Source organism: Lipophrys pholis, assembly GCF_963383615.2.
Source record: "Lipophrys pholis genome assembly, chromosome: 20".
Taxonomy (NCBI): domain Eukaryota; kingdom Metazoa; phylum Chordata; class Actinopteri; order Blenniiformes; family Blenniidae; genus Lipophrys; species Lipophrys pholis.
In genome coordinates this window covers 17,272,632-17,289,371 of record NC_137648.1, presented here as the reverse complement: position 1 = coordinate 17,289,371, position 16,740 = coordinate 17,272,632, and the positions used below count along the sequence as shown (strand labels likewise).

The 16,740-nt window shown below is 41.5% G+C and overlaps 1 protein-coding gene across 1 annotated transcript in view; it reads left to right on the top strand.

The window, feature by feature from the left end:
• The window catches only part of adarb2 (adenosine deaminase RNA specific B2 (inactive)), a gene marked incomplete at both ends in the record, with an annotated part of 200,587 nt that overhangs the window by 167,478 nt on the left and 16,369 nt on the right, over positions 1-16,740 (top strand). The window contains 2 exons of the mRNA XM_080489089.1: positions 10,007-10,175; positions 13,349-13,500. Coding sequence (XP_080345215.1) covers positions 10,007-10,175; positions 13,349-13,500 — 321 coding nt within the window. The remainder of the gene's footprint in view (positions 1-10,006; positions 10,176-13,348; positions 13,501-16,740) is intronic.

The following is a 16,740-nucleotide window of genomic DNA, read 5'->3' as shown; positions in this document are numbered from 1 at the left end:
TTCTGCTAAGCGCTGAGCTTTTTTTTTTCTTTTTTTTCTTTTTTTAGATTTTCCCTTGATTCAAAACGACACGGGTTTGGATGACATTCAGAGTAATCATCCAACATCTTGTGATGAAAAGTACACATGAAAGATAGGATTTGTGAAGCTCAACCTAAAATTGTATTAAAAAAAAAAAAAAAAAAAAAGAAGATGACTTGACTAAGAGTTGACCTTGGGAGCTCATTCTGCTTCAGAAGAAAATGTTTTAATGTGTGCTTTATGGTGCTCAGAGATAATGGCTGGCTTATTTTCCCCTGTTTTATAACCATAGAGAATAAAGGGATTCTGATAATAGCCTTCCAGTGTCTGTCAATTGCAGCTGGCATGTGTAATAATGGATCATTGCGAAGTTCATGGTCATGTCATTTGTATGGATTTTTTTTTCCTCTATTAAACACTCCCAGTGGTTTTCTTTGGCGATTACCCGTAAAATATCCTCAGTAATGCGTCCTTAGTTTATGATTTTTTTTTTCCCCCCCTCCTAACTGTGTGAGCAGTTTTGTTAATCATATTCTCTTCTGATTTATTGGACTTTAGGTGTGGTTTTCCACACACTTTGAAGACTGATTAATTAAAGGAGATATTTCTCCTCGATGCTTTGCTGTAGTTTCAAAAATACTGTTATTTGGAAATAAGTTATGATTTTATCCTATAGTTCTCACTTTTTCTTTTTTTAATCTTTGATAACGAACCTGACCTTTTAACTTCACATGAATGTTTGGAAGCCACAGCCTGTTTCCTCTTTCGCACTGTAAATCAAACCACCTGGTAAAGCAGAGTTTAACATCTGTTAGTTATTAAGACTAACTGATGTCCACGAATAATCAGGCGCTCCTCCTTTAGTAACTTTAGACCCCGTTTATATACGACAACATTCCTCCAAGTGAAAACGCATCGTTCTTGGATTTTTGTTTCAGAGAGGTTTCACTTTTACACGACAATGTTTTGACGATTTTGGTTTCTCCAGAAACGCTAAAAGTGAGAGATCTTCTACCTGGGGCCACGAGTTGGGAAAGAAGCCACACACGAGCGCAGACGACATGTACATTAATGATGACAATCATGTGGACAGATGACGTAGTCGGCGAATACGGGCGACTCTCAACTATGAAATTAGAGAAGTGCAGAATATTGACTGGGAGTCTTGCCAGGATGGAGGCTGTTGTTGTCATGGCGGTGCGTCTACTGACGCGTGAGCTGAAGAACTATTTACCGCGGCTGTGGCAAAGTCGTGTTTTCCCCTGTTTCCACAGAGTCAGAACGTTTTTCAAAAGTTCCATCTTGGGAGCCGTTTTCAAAAAGTTGCGTTTTCAGTGGTTGTCACATAAACGGAGGCTCAAAATGCAACAAAAGTTTTGCAATTTCACTTGAAAACCTTGTTGTGTAAAAACCTTGAGGTGGAAACGGCAGCTTTGAATAATGTTGAAGCCCCTTAAGAGACTTCTGTAAAGATTACTGTGACGAGCTGAAGTAGTGGTGTTACAGTTCTCTTGTTTCTGGTTTTGTTTTTGTGTACATGTTTGGATATTAAATAAATAAATAAATAAATAAATACATACATACATACATACATACATACATACATACATACATAAATAAATAAATAAATAAATAAATAAAGCTTTGGTGTGAAGATCGCTGATCAGTGCTAATGAGCTGGAATAACACTTGGCAGTCTTTCTTGCATCTTCTCCCAGGGCTTGACTACTTGAATTTCCTCCAAGTCTAAAGACATGACTGCTGGTTTAAGTCGGATTACATGTGTTTTGTTGAGGTTAGGTGAGGAAGGCTGGAGGATACAACTATGAATCGTTGTTGGATCCCTTGAGTTATTCAGATTGAGATTCAGACACCGTTATTTATCGCACAAGGGGCAGTTCATGTGCGGTTTCCCAGTGTGTACATTTACACACATGCATTCGGTCATCAGTCATTCAATTCGTTTTGCTTTTCGAGCTACTTGTTCCTCCAAGATGGAGCCGAAGTCCCTATGAGGAGTTCCAATAATTTTGAGGCACACTTTGATGATATTATTTAAGCTGTTTTTGTCTTTCACAGACAGCCCATTGTACCAGCAGGTAAAGGAAAAGGTTAGTTGTTGATTTCAAAAACTCTGTATGTATGTCAGTGTTTCTCTCTGTGTTTCCTCCATGATCTTATACAAAACAACCTTTTCAAGTAGATCCTTATATCTCAAGTTGAAACGAAGTCTTCCTTATTTTGCATTGCGCGTCTGATAGTATTTACTTTTTTTTCCCCCCCTAGAATTAAATATTCCAAAGGTCGTACATAATTAACTATATATCATACAGGGACGTTCACTGATTTTATTTCCCTCAAAAACACAATGTAACATTAACCAAAGCTTGTGAGTTTCTGTGGGTGTGCCGACTGCCCACTGCTACCAGCTAATGAACTTTCAAAGGAGGATAAACAACTACAGTGAAGTATAGTTGTTGTTTTGTTTTGTTTTTCCTGCAAGTGTGGGTTTAGTCATTTAAATAGTTCATTTATTACTAATCATTTGTCTAAATATGTGAATAAATTTTGTGCATTAGCACTCGGGGCTCTTTCATCTGTTATACTGCTTGTCATAACAGACTTATACATCGTAAAATTAAAGAGTGCATCTTATGCAAACCCGGGTCCCTCTTCCATGAATAATGAGGAAAAATGAGAAGTCATTTATTGCAGCAGGAGGGATGTGTTTGGGAGGCTGAGTTGTTTAGTTCTTTTTTCTCTTTTGGGGAATTCAAGTTCATTTCGAACGAGTCCTAACTTCTTTTTTTTTTTTTTGACTGCAGAATTAATAGATTAAGAGCCGGTCCAACATAATGTCAATTAGTGTATGTGGCAGAAAGAAAATATCCTAAAAACGGCATCATGGGACATATTGGATCCAATGTTGAGTTTAAAGTTTGACATTGATGACTTTGTCTTTTTTTTTTCTTTTTTTTTTTCAATCCGAAGCCTGTCCCTTTAAATCCAAATCTGCGATTGGCTGAGGGTGTCCCGTCTAACCGCCGTGTCCTCACAGTCTGCTGCGGCGCGGTGTAATGTAGTGTGATGCAGCCTGGTGGCGAGAGGCCATTTTGCCAAACACGCCGGCAGAGCAAGTGGAGTGGACCGACGTTTCGGGGTGGAAGGGATGCACCATTAAGCACACATACACACACACACACACACACACACACACACACACACACACACACACACACACACACACACACACACACACACACACACACAGAATACACACATATGTTGAAGCTGCTTGACAAATGTGTTGAAAGAAACAACTGGTTCAGCTAAAAAAAAAAAATATATATATATATAGATAGATATAGGGTGCAGCCTGCACAGGTCACACAGAGAAACATACATTCACACCACTTCAAATGCATGTTTTTGGTCTGTGATAGGAAACTTGACTTTATGGCTGTAAACCAAGAATAAAATGGGACTTTTGAGAGGCCACTTTTACACCACTGAGCCCACCAATGATGTATTGGACTTTGAATTGACACAAAAAATATGTGGGTTTTTTTCTCAAAATGAAGAAAAAAGCAGACTTTGATATGTATTACTATAACATTGGCTACAATTATTACATTTTGAAAGTTTTTTTTTTTTTAATGGTACCTCGATCAAAACGTTATTACATTGACAAGATCGAATATGTTATTGCACTATAGGGAAATTATTACTTTATTAGACATTATTACGATATGGTTTGTTTCACACCTGGAGTATCCAATGTGTCCATCGACTTACTGTAGTTTTGCAAAATTCGATCGGGATAAACAAAAGACATTCAACCATGAAGGAAACAACAGAATGAAAACACAATTATTACAATATTAAATAATATTCTTCTTTGAATCCAAATTTTCCAGAATCCCTGTGTGTTCAGTGACAAGCAGTCGATGCAATTTGTCAATTAAAATAAATGTTATTTGCTGTATTTTAGCAGGTGTCACATTCTCTTTGGTGCTTGCTTGTAGTTCCAGATCTTTAGTTTTTGTTTCTGTACTGGTTTGGTTCTGCAGCGGTACATGTCTGCCCGGGCTCGGGAGGAGCGGAGTGACAGATGGAGTCCTGTGGACTGAATCTGTCACAAAAGCTTTCCCCCGCACGCTGGACTCCCCGCGGCTCAACATAACGTAGACTTCAGTGATTTAAACTGCCCCAACTTATCCTCATAAAAGAAGAAGAAGAAAAGAAAAAAAAAAGCCTGGTAATGTCTGGAATATTATCGCTCGGGGTGTCAATCACTCTAGTGTAATTTGCTCGCACTTTTGATCTGGGCCATGCCTGCATGAATTCCCCTTTAATTCCTGACGGGGGGGGAAATTGCCCTGCTGCGGCTGATTGTTGCCACACCTCCTGTCACACTTTACCCTCTATTGTCGTTGCAGCCGAGTTCAGTCGCGGCAATCAAAATACTAAATAAACATCTGCGTGTACCTGTCGAGGAAAGGGCTCGGTGCCGTGTGTGTGTGTGTGTTTGTTGTTGCCATAGTGAGGCGGTGTGTGTGCTTTGTCTTCCCTTTAAAGGCCTGTGACAGTGCTGAGGGATGCTGCGCTGGGTTAGTTGCTATAGTGAGTGGTTCCAGGTCTCCGCCTGTGATGTACATGCTTTCTGACAGTGCTGTTATCCCGGGGTGTGACATCTTTGAATCACCAGTAATCAACAGATGTAGTTGTGTGTGAAGAGCGCCCCAGGCCTTTGACTCCTCTCCACCTTGTTCCTTTTGACCGTCTCTCTTTGTGTTTCTGTGATGCAGCTGATTATTCCTGGTTTAAAAACAGCACACCGCCTGTGGGGCTCGCTCCCTCTCCCCCCCTCCCTCCATCCCTCCCTCACTTTCATTCATCTCTCCTCCTCCTTTCCTCTCTCCTGAAAACTGAAGGCAACCTCAGTGCCAATTTCATGGGAGGGTAGCGAGCGGCGCAGCAGAAATTATCCACTGCAAAATTGATCTAAACAATCGCAAAGTGGAACGGCATGGGAAAAGCAGGAGAATGAAATTGGGAGAGTCTGTTTGAACTTGATTCATCGCCCAGAAGGAATTGTGGGTCTTGTCGCTGAGCGGGGAGTGCCGTCACATGAGCTCATGACATAGAGATTCTCATCAAGGCACAAATTCATTTATATAGTGTTTTTCCATCATGTACACAGAATGTTTAACCTGCTTTTTCTTCACTTTGCTGCTAGTTAGTTAAAGGGGTCATATTATGCTAAATTCACTTTCTAAAGGTTTTCCAACAGTAATAATCGTCACCATAACTGGAATGACGCCCCAGAAGTGAAGACAGTCTGTCCTCTCTCTTCCTGGCTTGTTTCAGTTTTTAAAAAGTGTGTTGCTCCAACCAGCCAATCAGAAATCAAACCCTTTATAGTGTCATCGAGGGTTTAGCCAATCCCAATCAACTTAGGCCCTCCCTTTGACTCCTCCCACAATTAGGCAGCTCTGCTCAGGCACATGGCACCACCAGAGGAAGCACTCCCTCCTCTTCCCAAGATGGGCATGTGTGGGCGGAGCCAGTCCAGCTCACACAGACACAGCAGATTCTGAATGCAGCTCCTATGGTCCAATATTCAAATGGAGGAAAATCAAGGAAAAGCTGAATTTGGGGCAATAAACTATGAATACAATGTTTTTGGACCAATGAGACACATGTGACAGTGATGAAAAGCTGGATAATATGACTCCTTTAAACAAAATGTGGGGGGAAAGAAACAATAAATACTGGGATTCATCTTGAACAATGCCAACGTTTCACTTTTTTGTGAATTGAAATCTGCATCATTGGAAAACAAAACAGCTGATATAGTTTAGTATTTAAATAAGATATCAAAGCCGGGCCTTGCTGTGTGGAGTTTGCATGTTCTCCTTGCGACCAGTCCAGGGTGCACCAGATACCATTCATACTCCTTTAGGTGTAAATATCTCAGGTATAAACAGTTTAAAGGAAGCAGCTGGTGTTTAATCCTTGTTCCTGGACCAGCTTGTATCTGTTGTTAAAATGCATCCCACAGCCGAGCGTTCAGCGGGGAGGGCTGCTCCTGCTATTATGACTAAAAGTGGATGCATCATTCGCTGTGCCTCATTTCTGTTGCCAGCCCGTTAAGTGAAGGATTTTCAGCACAGACTCAGGAAGCCACCAGAGTTTCCTGACTCACTGTTGTGATGACGTGCAGTTTACAGTGTCGATGGGGAGGAGGTTTTGAAATCTGACTCAGGCCTGCGACAGTAAACAAGCGCACTTACTGCCACTGCAACATACTTCCACAGTTTATCCAGTGAATGGAAAGCCAAGGCTGTTCATGTTTGACCTGACGGCTTCGCAGTGCGACTGACTGAACGTGAGGACGCGTTTCGCGTTGAAATGTCCGAAACCTGCAGGAGTTTGTGTCACTCCGATGTGAGGCTTCTACAGTGTAATGGAAACTATTGTGTGCAAGAACAGCGTTGGAGGAGTTATTTTGCGGGCAGGATCATTGGAATGACTTGAGTTGGTCTAATCTAGATTCACAAATGATTTCCTCGTTCCAAAAAAAGTTGGGACGGTATGTCGGTGTTGATTTCCTGCTGAATACATACAAAGTTACTCAAATGTGGTTATTAACCCAACGTGAAATGATGAAAGTAGAAAGATAAGAAACTTGAGATGAATTTCACGATTTCCTACAGAAAGAGAGTTTTTTTGGAATAAAAGTCTATTATTTTCAATACAAGATATTATTTTCTGTTTTTGTACTTTCCAGAGGTGAAAGATGAACCTAATTCGCCCTGCATAGGCTTCCTTACCGGAGACTCACTCACACACACACGCACACACCTCTACCTCCTTCAACTTTTCCCCTCCCCTGCCCTCCTTCCTCCTCCTTCCTCCTCATCAGTGGAGGTGTCAGGACTCGAACGCCGCAGTGCCATCTGGGCTGCGGCTGATAAAAGCTCATGTGCCGGTCCGGCGGTGCCTGCAGGTCTGCCAGGAGCCAGTGAAGCCTGACTTTCAGAGGCGATGGGAGAGATTTGTGGCAGCCGAGGAAGGGATGGCAAGCCGGTGGCGTGCTGATCCAGCCCCGGCCCTCCCCTGCACCTCCATCTCTGCACCACCCTTTGTCTGTCTGTCAGTCAGTCGCATGGCTCCACGCTGCCCCGAAATCCTCCAGAAAAGTGTGTCTTTGTCCAAGAGAAGGCAAACAGGAAACGGCTCGGCTTTTTTTTTTTGATGCTTGATCTCTCTGCTCGCAGCGTTTCCATGTGCCACAATGGGAAATGTGTGACTTCTGTGGGAGATTGAACCAGAGTGTCACAGACGATAGAGACCCGCACCCACCCACACCTTAAGTTTAGATATCTGGACTCACATGCATTAAAGTGCGCCCCCTGGAGGGCTGCAGCATCATGACACCAACACAATTTATTTCACATCAACAAGGGATTTTTATTATAAGAACAATTAGTTTTTAGAAAAATACATTCTTGCCATGTTTATTGTCTTGAAAGGGAACTGCACTGGTTTTAAAGATGTTTTGCGACAATTTTATTTTATTTTTTTCAGTTTTTGAGGAAGCCTCAGAACAATAGAGTGATCAGAAGATCCCTATCAGGGGTGTCAAACACATTTCAGTTCATCGTCCACATTCAGTCCAATGAGTGGGGCAGACTTGTAAAATAGTGCCATAATTATGTTTCAGTTTACACTTTAAAGCAAAAACTACGCATTTTTGCTTGAAACATGTACATGGGACCCAAGTCAGAACTTTTATCGATGCGTTATCGAGAGCTAAAAACCTGCCCAAGTCACCCAAGAGTCTTTGCCACAAAGTGATGACTGAACCAATCATGTTTTATCCCCAATGACTCATCGATGGCCACCACTCTTATAGTCTAACTTAAAATGTGACACTGCTCAATCTCAAGATTAAAATAAAAGTCAACTCTACACCCTGCCTGTCAGTCCTTCATTCCTCTTTTTAAAGTACAGACATGTTTGCTGTGTGCAAAGAAAGACATTTACCCTCGCAAAAACCCCGGAAAGTGGAAGAATATAAGTGGCTGATATGCTCTTTACGTGCCGAGACTTCCCACTGATCTCTGCTGTGTCCCAGGACTGATTTATTAACCTCTGCCATCATATATCTTTCTCTCCATCACATGAATGTATCAGGTTTGCTTCTCCGCGCTCTGATTTTGCTCTGTTCTTAAGCCCCTGGCCTTCGTGTTTGTAGTGACACGCCGTCATCACGTGAGGCGAATGTGCTGACAGATGTGGCGGAGTCAGCCCAGCATGCAGGTGGAGGCTCTCTGCCTCCCTCGCTCCTCAGATCCAGCTAATCCAGGCTGCTGCGGTGTGATAGGAGCTTTTGAAAAGACGCTTCCACTTATGCTGCTCAGAGATCTGCGCTTATGGAAATAACCTACAGTTATCTGTCACAATGACCTTTTTTTTTTTTTTTTTTTTCAGCCGCTTGTCATGCGCTCTCTTAGTGTTGGCTGAGCGAAGGCCTCACCCCTCCCTCCCCCTCCCTCAGTTTAACCAAGTTAAAGACATGAGCTATTTTCTTTTTGTTGATCATTTATTCTTTTTATCCCCCCCATTCACCTCCTATGCCAGGGATGTCAAAAACATCTTACGTCAGGGGCCAGATGCAGCCCAATTTCAACTTGAGTGGGCCGGACTGGGAAATAGTGCTATAATAACTTTTCAATTTAAACTCTGAAGTTTTTCTTTGTTGTTGCGCAGAATATGCATGATAAAAAATGTCTATATTTTCACAAAAAATAAACCATTACTACAGAAAATGACTAAAATCTTAACATAATGAAACCTTTTGGTGCATAATACAGTGAAACGTCCAGAACCTTTCTCTTATAGCTGTTGCATTATGCATGTTCTTAGAAACTCACCCTAACAGCATGGCTCAGAGGCCAGTTTGATAGCAACAAGGAAGCCATGAGGGAGCTATAACCCTGATTGGAGCTTCTTTGCGTGCCGGTTTCGGCCCACGGGCCTTATATTTGACACCCATGTTCTACTACACCAATATATCCAATCCAAGGTTAGAAGGTCTGGACAGGACTTGTGCGAATCACAGGGCAAATACGGGCAATTTAAGAGTCACTGATTAACCTTAAGCATGTTTTTGGACTGTGAGAGGAAACAGGAGTACGAGAAGAAAAAACCTATGTAACACAGATTTAGGCAGACAGACAGATTTCAAAATGAACAACTTATCTCAGATAACATATGACACAGACCTACGAGTAAATAGCAGATTGCTGTAAGACTGCTGCAGTAAAAACTAAAGTTTTACAAGAATATTAGATTACAGTCTAACTTACACAGTTCATACTGTGAATTTAAAAAAAAAAGCCCCAATGAAGTATGAAGAAATCTCTCAGCCTGAGAAGCAACAGGTTTTTCCCAACATGGTTCTGCAGAGAGACACTGTGGATTTTGAAGGATTTTCAGAATGTGCATCAAAGATTTTTGTCAAAAGTGCAATAAATGGGACTGTTTTGAAAATGAAAATGATGACCGGTGATGCTCAAGTCAGACCAAAGTGGGCTGCGTGTGCCTCAGAGGTAAAACACCACAAGCAGGTCGGAATGGTTTATTGTTGTTTGTGTACAGGTGATGATTGTGGAGACAGGCAGGTCCTGATTATATTGATGAACCAACCTAAAGTGGAAGAATAGTGCCTGTTCTTTATTACACCGAGTCAGATGAAAAATGTTTCCTACAAATTCCCCTTCGGGCTCCTTGCTTTTGGTTTCCCTTCATTAATATTAACAGTCTCAGGAATGTAGATCTGTCTTCATCCTTTCTCAAAGTTCCCAGACAATTTTTTTCCCCCTAATGATGACAAAAGGCCTCGTATAGATAGTAAGGTGAAGAAAGGACACGCTGCCCTGGTTTGAACTGCAAACTGTCTGTTTCTGCTCAACAGGTCTGGACCTGAGGCAGGCCCAGGTGGTGGCGCTCTCCACCGGCACCAAGTGCATCAACGGGGAGTATCTGAGCGACCAGGGGCAGGTGGTGAACGACTGCCACGCCGAGGTCACGGCCCGCAGGGCGCTGCTGCGCTTCCTCTACTCGCAACTCGAGCTCTTCTTGAGGTAACGGACACAACTTGAAAAATCCGGTGAAATATCAATCTAATGACTAATAAGTAGCACCAACTCCAAATGTTTCCGTTGGTTTTAGTCCAAAGGAATTAGGAAAATGTTGAATTTTCTTTTAAAACACTCCTCAAAACACAGGATTCTTTTCAGTACTGAGCAAACACATTTTTACAATCTCACCTGTACATTATGAATTTGATGCTGATGTTATGTTATCGGCTAATTCTACTAAAAAATGTAACCCATAAAGGACAGGTGTTTTGTTTTGTTTTCCCACTTCATACAAGGTCGTCCTGTTGGTCGGGTTGGACCTGCAGCATAAAAGCTCAATTTTAGCTTTAGCTTCCTCAATAGCTACCCAAAAAACTGAAAATATTCCTGAGACAGTTGTATTCTGTTACTTGTCTCGGATCAATACAGCAGAGTAGGATAAGAAAATTGCATTTGAGTTGACGAAAATCACCAGTTTCCATTCCTCAGGCAAAATAAAATCAGTGAAGTTTGGACTTGCGAAGGCTTTAAGGATCCCAGGCTGCTCGGAACAGTTTCCACAGCTATAATTAATAAAACAAACATTACGGTTTACTTTATATCTTATCTGTTGTGACCTGTCGCCTCGGTGCCAAACAGTTTTCCCTCGTCTATAATAAACTCCATGGAAACGTATTGGGGTTTCAATAATCAACTAAGCAACATCCTCAGACTGGTTCAGCTCAGGGTCTCGGTTTGTTTCGAACACTTTTTGCACTCCGGCTCTCGAGGACTTGCCAAACTTTTTTACCCGAACCAGGAGTCTTGATTTGAGTTTTGACTCCAGTGTGAATATTCTGCTCCTGGGCTCCCAGAGGAGCTCCGTGGCCAGGCAAGGTGTATCAGATTAGCGGAGAAGAAGTGGAGATTGGCTGAATGTCATATTTGCATACGCAGCACTGACTTTTTGTCTCGGCACAATGCAGGATGGCAGGTTCGGAGACTCTGCAGCTCAGGAGGAAAAGAAAAAAACCCGCTAATGGGGAAGATAAGTCATAATGAAATGACCAAACAAAATGCCAGAAGCGCCATGTTCACGTTGAGTGAAAGGACATGGGAGGGAGAGGAGAGGTTGTAGGGCCAGAAAAGTCGTGCTTTGCATGATGATGCACAGTTTTGAATGTACAATGTGAAGGCACTCTGCGTGTTGGAGGCCACCTTCATTGATGTGAGACAGATGGGACAGATTATGTGTCAGATTTTTCACATTTTAACTACCTCACCGTGAATGAATAGGACAGTCTTACATAGCTCTCCTCAGAAGTCGAACTCTCACTGTGTCAATCTGTGTTCGTGTATTTCAATCCCATAATGAACTGTTATAACTAACACTACACTATGCTTTAACTTATGTGAGTTAATAGCAAGACTGTAATACGGTGCTGTTATCATAGGATGACTGACGTGTAAATCAAATCCCATCAATTGAGCCGTTACAAATACAGAGTGCAGAGACTAATGATGTAATAATGGTCAATAATGTCATAAGTTAGCCAATTCGAATGTACTATATCCATTAACATAATAACTATAACCATAATTGAGAGAGTGATTCATAATATTCTCAATGAATCAATATGACGACTATCCCATCCATTATAGTGACTATTTTTGATCAGCAAACAGATTTATTATTATTATTATTATTATTATTATTATTATTATTATTATTATTATTATTATTATTATTATTATTATTATTATTATTATTATTATTATTATTATTTGTCAGAAATAGCTCACAAGCTTTCAGTCATCTGTTTCAACCCAACACAATACAATACACAATGAAGGTATTTCACATCTTTTGCTCATTAACTTCTACATTACAAACTCTCTAGCGTTGTTCATTTAGTTTGCTTTCCTTGTCAAAACACAGAATAAATGCTGCGTCCGTGCAGCTGGGAAATGGGATGATTACCAGTTGGGAATGTCCCATTTAAATGTGTATAACATTCACCGATAATGAAAATAAACAGAATAGCAACGAGACAAATAAGCTTGTCGTCAAAAACATCAACCAAAAAGGAGGATGAAATGACGCTTCGGTCACATTATTTGCATGCAAATAAGCTGCAGATGTCATGTATAGAACACTGAAGTGGTGGGAGTGTCGTAGTTCAGTACCTAAAGTATCCTCCTCCTTGTGTTTATTCTTGGTTTAAAACATATTCATGTATTTATGTGAATGTAGCTGTGACAAAAACGAGAATTTCAATCCATAATTGTTGACTTGCGGTGTTTAACTGCAGGGGGAAGGTTGAAGGGAAAGCTTCCCAACACATTTCAAGAGCTGAACTCATTAGAATTTCAAGATAAATAAGCTTCAGAACAAAACAGTCTAACAGATCTGACAGCTGCAGACTATAAAGATGTAAATCGATTTCACTTATGTTGCGTTTTTTCACTACTAGATTGGTTTACACTGTTAATGACAATCACTCATTCTCACACACACACACAGTTATTTCTATTTACTTTCTACATAAGAATGTGGAGAGCAACTGTGAGTCAAAGTTACCAAAGAAGACAATATGCATCACTTAATGACATCAAAGTACCTTTAAAAAAAAATTTAATTAGAAAATCAAGCTTTTTGATTAACTTATTCTTCAGAGGGATGTGAATCAAATTAACTTTTTCATCTCTTTAAACCAGCTATCTCTCCTATTTTCCTAATTTTTGAAGTTACAGTATTTATATTTACGTCTTGCAGATGCTTTTTAAGTCTGTTTTAGTCGACTTTCTGTGCTGTATTGTAATTAGGATAACAAATAAATCGTAAAATTCACATTTCTATCTTCCTCATTTTCTCATAGAGGTAATTTCCAGCTGTGTTTCTTGTTTTTTTTTTTTCTTTTCCCAGTGTCCTTCATGTTGATTATTTGATGTCAGAGGTGTAGGTGTAGAGTTATTTGTACAGCCTGAGTAATGTCCGGGAGTCTCTGACAGGAAGAGAATAGGCTGTGGTCAGACAGCGGGCCGCTGTCCATCCCTCTGCACTCCGGCCTCACTTCATCACTGGAACAGAAAGCTGGAAACCTATTTCCTCTGCCGTGATGAATGCTGCTACTTTTCTCATCAGTCTCCTTCCTTCTTGTTGCTTTTTTCTTTTCTTGCTTTTCCCACTGCCACAGTAAAAGACCCGAGGACTGGGAGGAGTCCATATTCGTGCGCCACAAAGAGTTCAGCTACAGACTGCGAGACAACGTCCACTTCCACATGTACGTCAGCACGTCGCCGTGTGGAGACGGGAGGCTCCACTCACCGTACGAGATCTCCACCGACTGTAAGACCCCCGACAACTCACTGTTTAGCATTATCAGCTCATGGTGCTTCACTGTTTAACGTTTGTTTGTTTTAATCATTTTAACATTGAATAGGTTTGTTTAATTTTTGTGAGTGAATTATGCTTCATTTTAAAACTGTAAGGGGCCTTTCACATTTGTATAGTCCGGGACTCGGCGGCGTTCAGCAGCACTTTTGAGAGCAAATCAAACCGCCTGGTTAATGTCACACAATTACAGCGGCAGCTGGTTTGGGGGCGATGTCGCCCGAAACAAACACTGACCAGAGAGGAAGTAAAGAAGAAACACGGCTCATTGATTGGTCCGGACAGAAAGCCGAAGTCCCGCCGGTGGCTAGGCTAATTAGCTCCTGGCTAATGGGTAGCCGCGATGTGTAGTCTTCATTTACCGGATATCAATGAGCGTCTTCCTCACGAGTTCTTCTTCACTACTCCACGTCTGCCCGCAAGATATTTTCCAACTTGTTCTTTCTGCATCAGCTTCTTCTGATTGGCACGGTTAGCTCTGTTTCCTCACTACCCAGAATGCATTGCGCTCTACCTCACGTCCTCTCACCCCGCCCGCTAGAAAGACTGTTTGCAAGCGAACCGAGACCTAGCATTTCCAGGGAGCAGCGATCGCTTGTTTGCTCCGGTTCAGCGTTTGTGGGCGTGTTCACGTTCCCCAAACGAAACTTTTTTTTCCCTGAAGAGAAGTCCGGTCCGGATCAAACAGGAGAATGTGAACACGCCCTAGGTGGGACATTTGTTGCAGTTAAAAACAATATTTATAGGCCAGGAAGTTGAATTAAACTAGAAATAGGGACAATGCAACATTTTGAAAACGTGCCGACTCAGTCCCTGTTTAAAACTGGAAAGCATCATTTATTTGGAATGCTGCTACTGCACACTACGGCTGTAGTGAACAGTTCTTCTGCACATGCTCAGCAGATGAACAGTAACTATGCTTTCCTCCAGAGTGTCAAGGCTCCCTGTCCATATTCTCCTGGGACTTGGTAGTTTTATTTTGACAGTCACCGTACTAACAATCCAACTCTCTCTTCTGTCCATTCGAATGTCCATTTTCTCCCATTTTTAATGTTTATAGCAGATTGATCTCATTACAAAAACAACCAACAGCGCCATCTCTTCAGCTGGTATGCTAACTACATTGTTTAAAAAATGTTTTCTTAAACAAAAGCACAAAAACAATGTGTTTTCATTCTAAACGTTGTGGAAATGGGGTTTAGAGTTAATCCTTTTTCGAGAGGCACATGTCATCTCCTCAGCAGTGTTTTTAAGTATTGAACAAATAGACAGTAAATAAAAGGAAAAACATAAGAATGGAGGATAGTGGAGAGACAGGATATGGATAAAGGAAGTGAAGTTAAAAGGATCCATTGATGAAAAAAAAAAAAAACCTGATTTAACAAGGAAAAAGGAAGAAAGAACGAAGCCGGTTTAAATGCACATGTGATCTTTTTAATGTCGGCTCATGCAGTCGCTCAGCTTCCCAGTTGGATCATTTTCTCTGACACTCATCCTGCTCTTCTTTTTTTTTTTTTTTTATCACACACTCTGGCATCCTTTTCATGTCACACTGTCTTTAACCTCTTTTAACCTCGCCGTGCTGACTGCATGTTTCATTGCTTGCCGACTGGAAATGAACTGTGTATTCATTTCGATGGTTAGCCCAGCATTTTTTTCTCACCGAGTCCACAAGCTGTAATCTTGGACTTTATTTTCCTCCTCCCCCTCTCCCACTGGAGACGTGTGAATGCAGCGGCAGGAAAAGAGAGAGAGAGAGAGAGAGAGAGAGAGAGAGAGAGAGAGAGAGAGAGAGAGAGAGAGAGAGACAGAGAGAGAGAGACAGAGAGAGAGAAAAACACGACGTCGTCATCAAAGAAGCCTTAAACTTTTTTTTTTTTTTTTTGTCATTAAACCTTTTAAATGTTCTGCAGTGGCGCTCGCAGAGATTAGGAAATTACTGAGCACCTTTTCTCCGACTGTTCTTAAACATTTCCGAGGCGCAAGCCGGGGGCTTAATTTTTAGCTGCTGTCAGAAGAGCCTGAGCAACAGTGTTGAGAGAGATGGGGGGGGGGGGGGGGGGGGGGGGGGGGGGCAGAAAATAAGGGAGGATGAGGTGGAAGAGGTTACTGAACATTTATGCAAGAATTGTCCACATCGTCATTATGGGTCAGCAGCTTGGTGCTTGGCCACGCTGGAACAGGGAGAACATGCAAACACCACACCAGACAGCAGGCTCCTGCCGGTAGGAGATCAGTGTCAACCCGTCCAGTGCCGTTTGACACGAACCAGCAGCGGTCACACCGCCCTCGCTCACTCGCATGAGAGCACAGGAGATTGGATGAGCGGCATTAAGAGCTAATAGTGCTAATCACACCAGGACTTGTTCTGCCCGGGAGGCATCGAGCCAAATGTTCACTTTCTGAGGAGCGCAGCTCCAAGGTGACGATCCTTCTTCTTAAACCTGCACGGCAGGTCACTTTCAGAACGGAACGTTTAATTCTCACAAGAAATAGAAGAGCTATAATCTTTCCCTTAATTCGTTGTTTATATGTTTTGAGGACATGCAGCCAAAGAAATAATAAAAACATTGGGAGCAATCTTTCCAAGACAAAGACAATATTTTGAAAGTGCTAATTGTTTCCAGGCTCGTTTTAGTTTTGTCTTGTTTTAGGTAATTAGAAAAATGAATGAACAAGAGTCTATTGTGTCTACCTTTGATCAACGCTGGCAAGGATGTTATTGACAAGTTCAGTTATATACGTTTGACTCAATTAAACATGTTAGTGTGGATATCTTTGAAGATGGTTCCTAACTTCTTTTCCTCGAAACCTCCAGAGTCTGAGGCCCCGTTTACACAAAAGTTTTCAAGTCAAAACAGAAAACTCCCTTTTCTGAAAAACTACTACTGTGCTTGTGTACCACAGCCGTAGTAAATGTACAGTCACTGTAATAACAATCCAACTTGGTCATCTGTTCATACGAATGTCTGTGAAATCAACAGAGATTTCCATGTTTCTACTGTTTTCCATGGAAAAGGACATTGTTATCAAAACGTTGCATTGCAAACCTGAAACTTTTAGAACATTAACGATTGTGCCAACAGGGCCTAAGAAAAGCTAAAAACCACCTAACAATTTGGCAAAACATAAATACTAATGAACACAAACTGAACCCTTCATTGTGTCGGTGAATGCCATGATTCATGCCAAGCT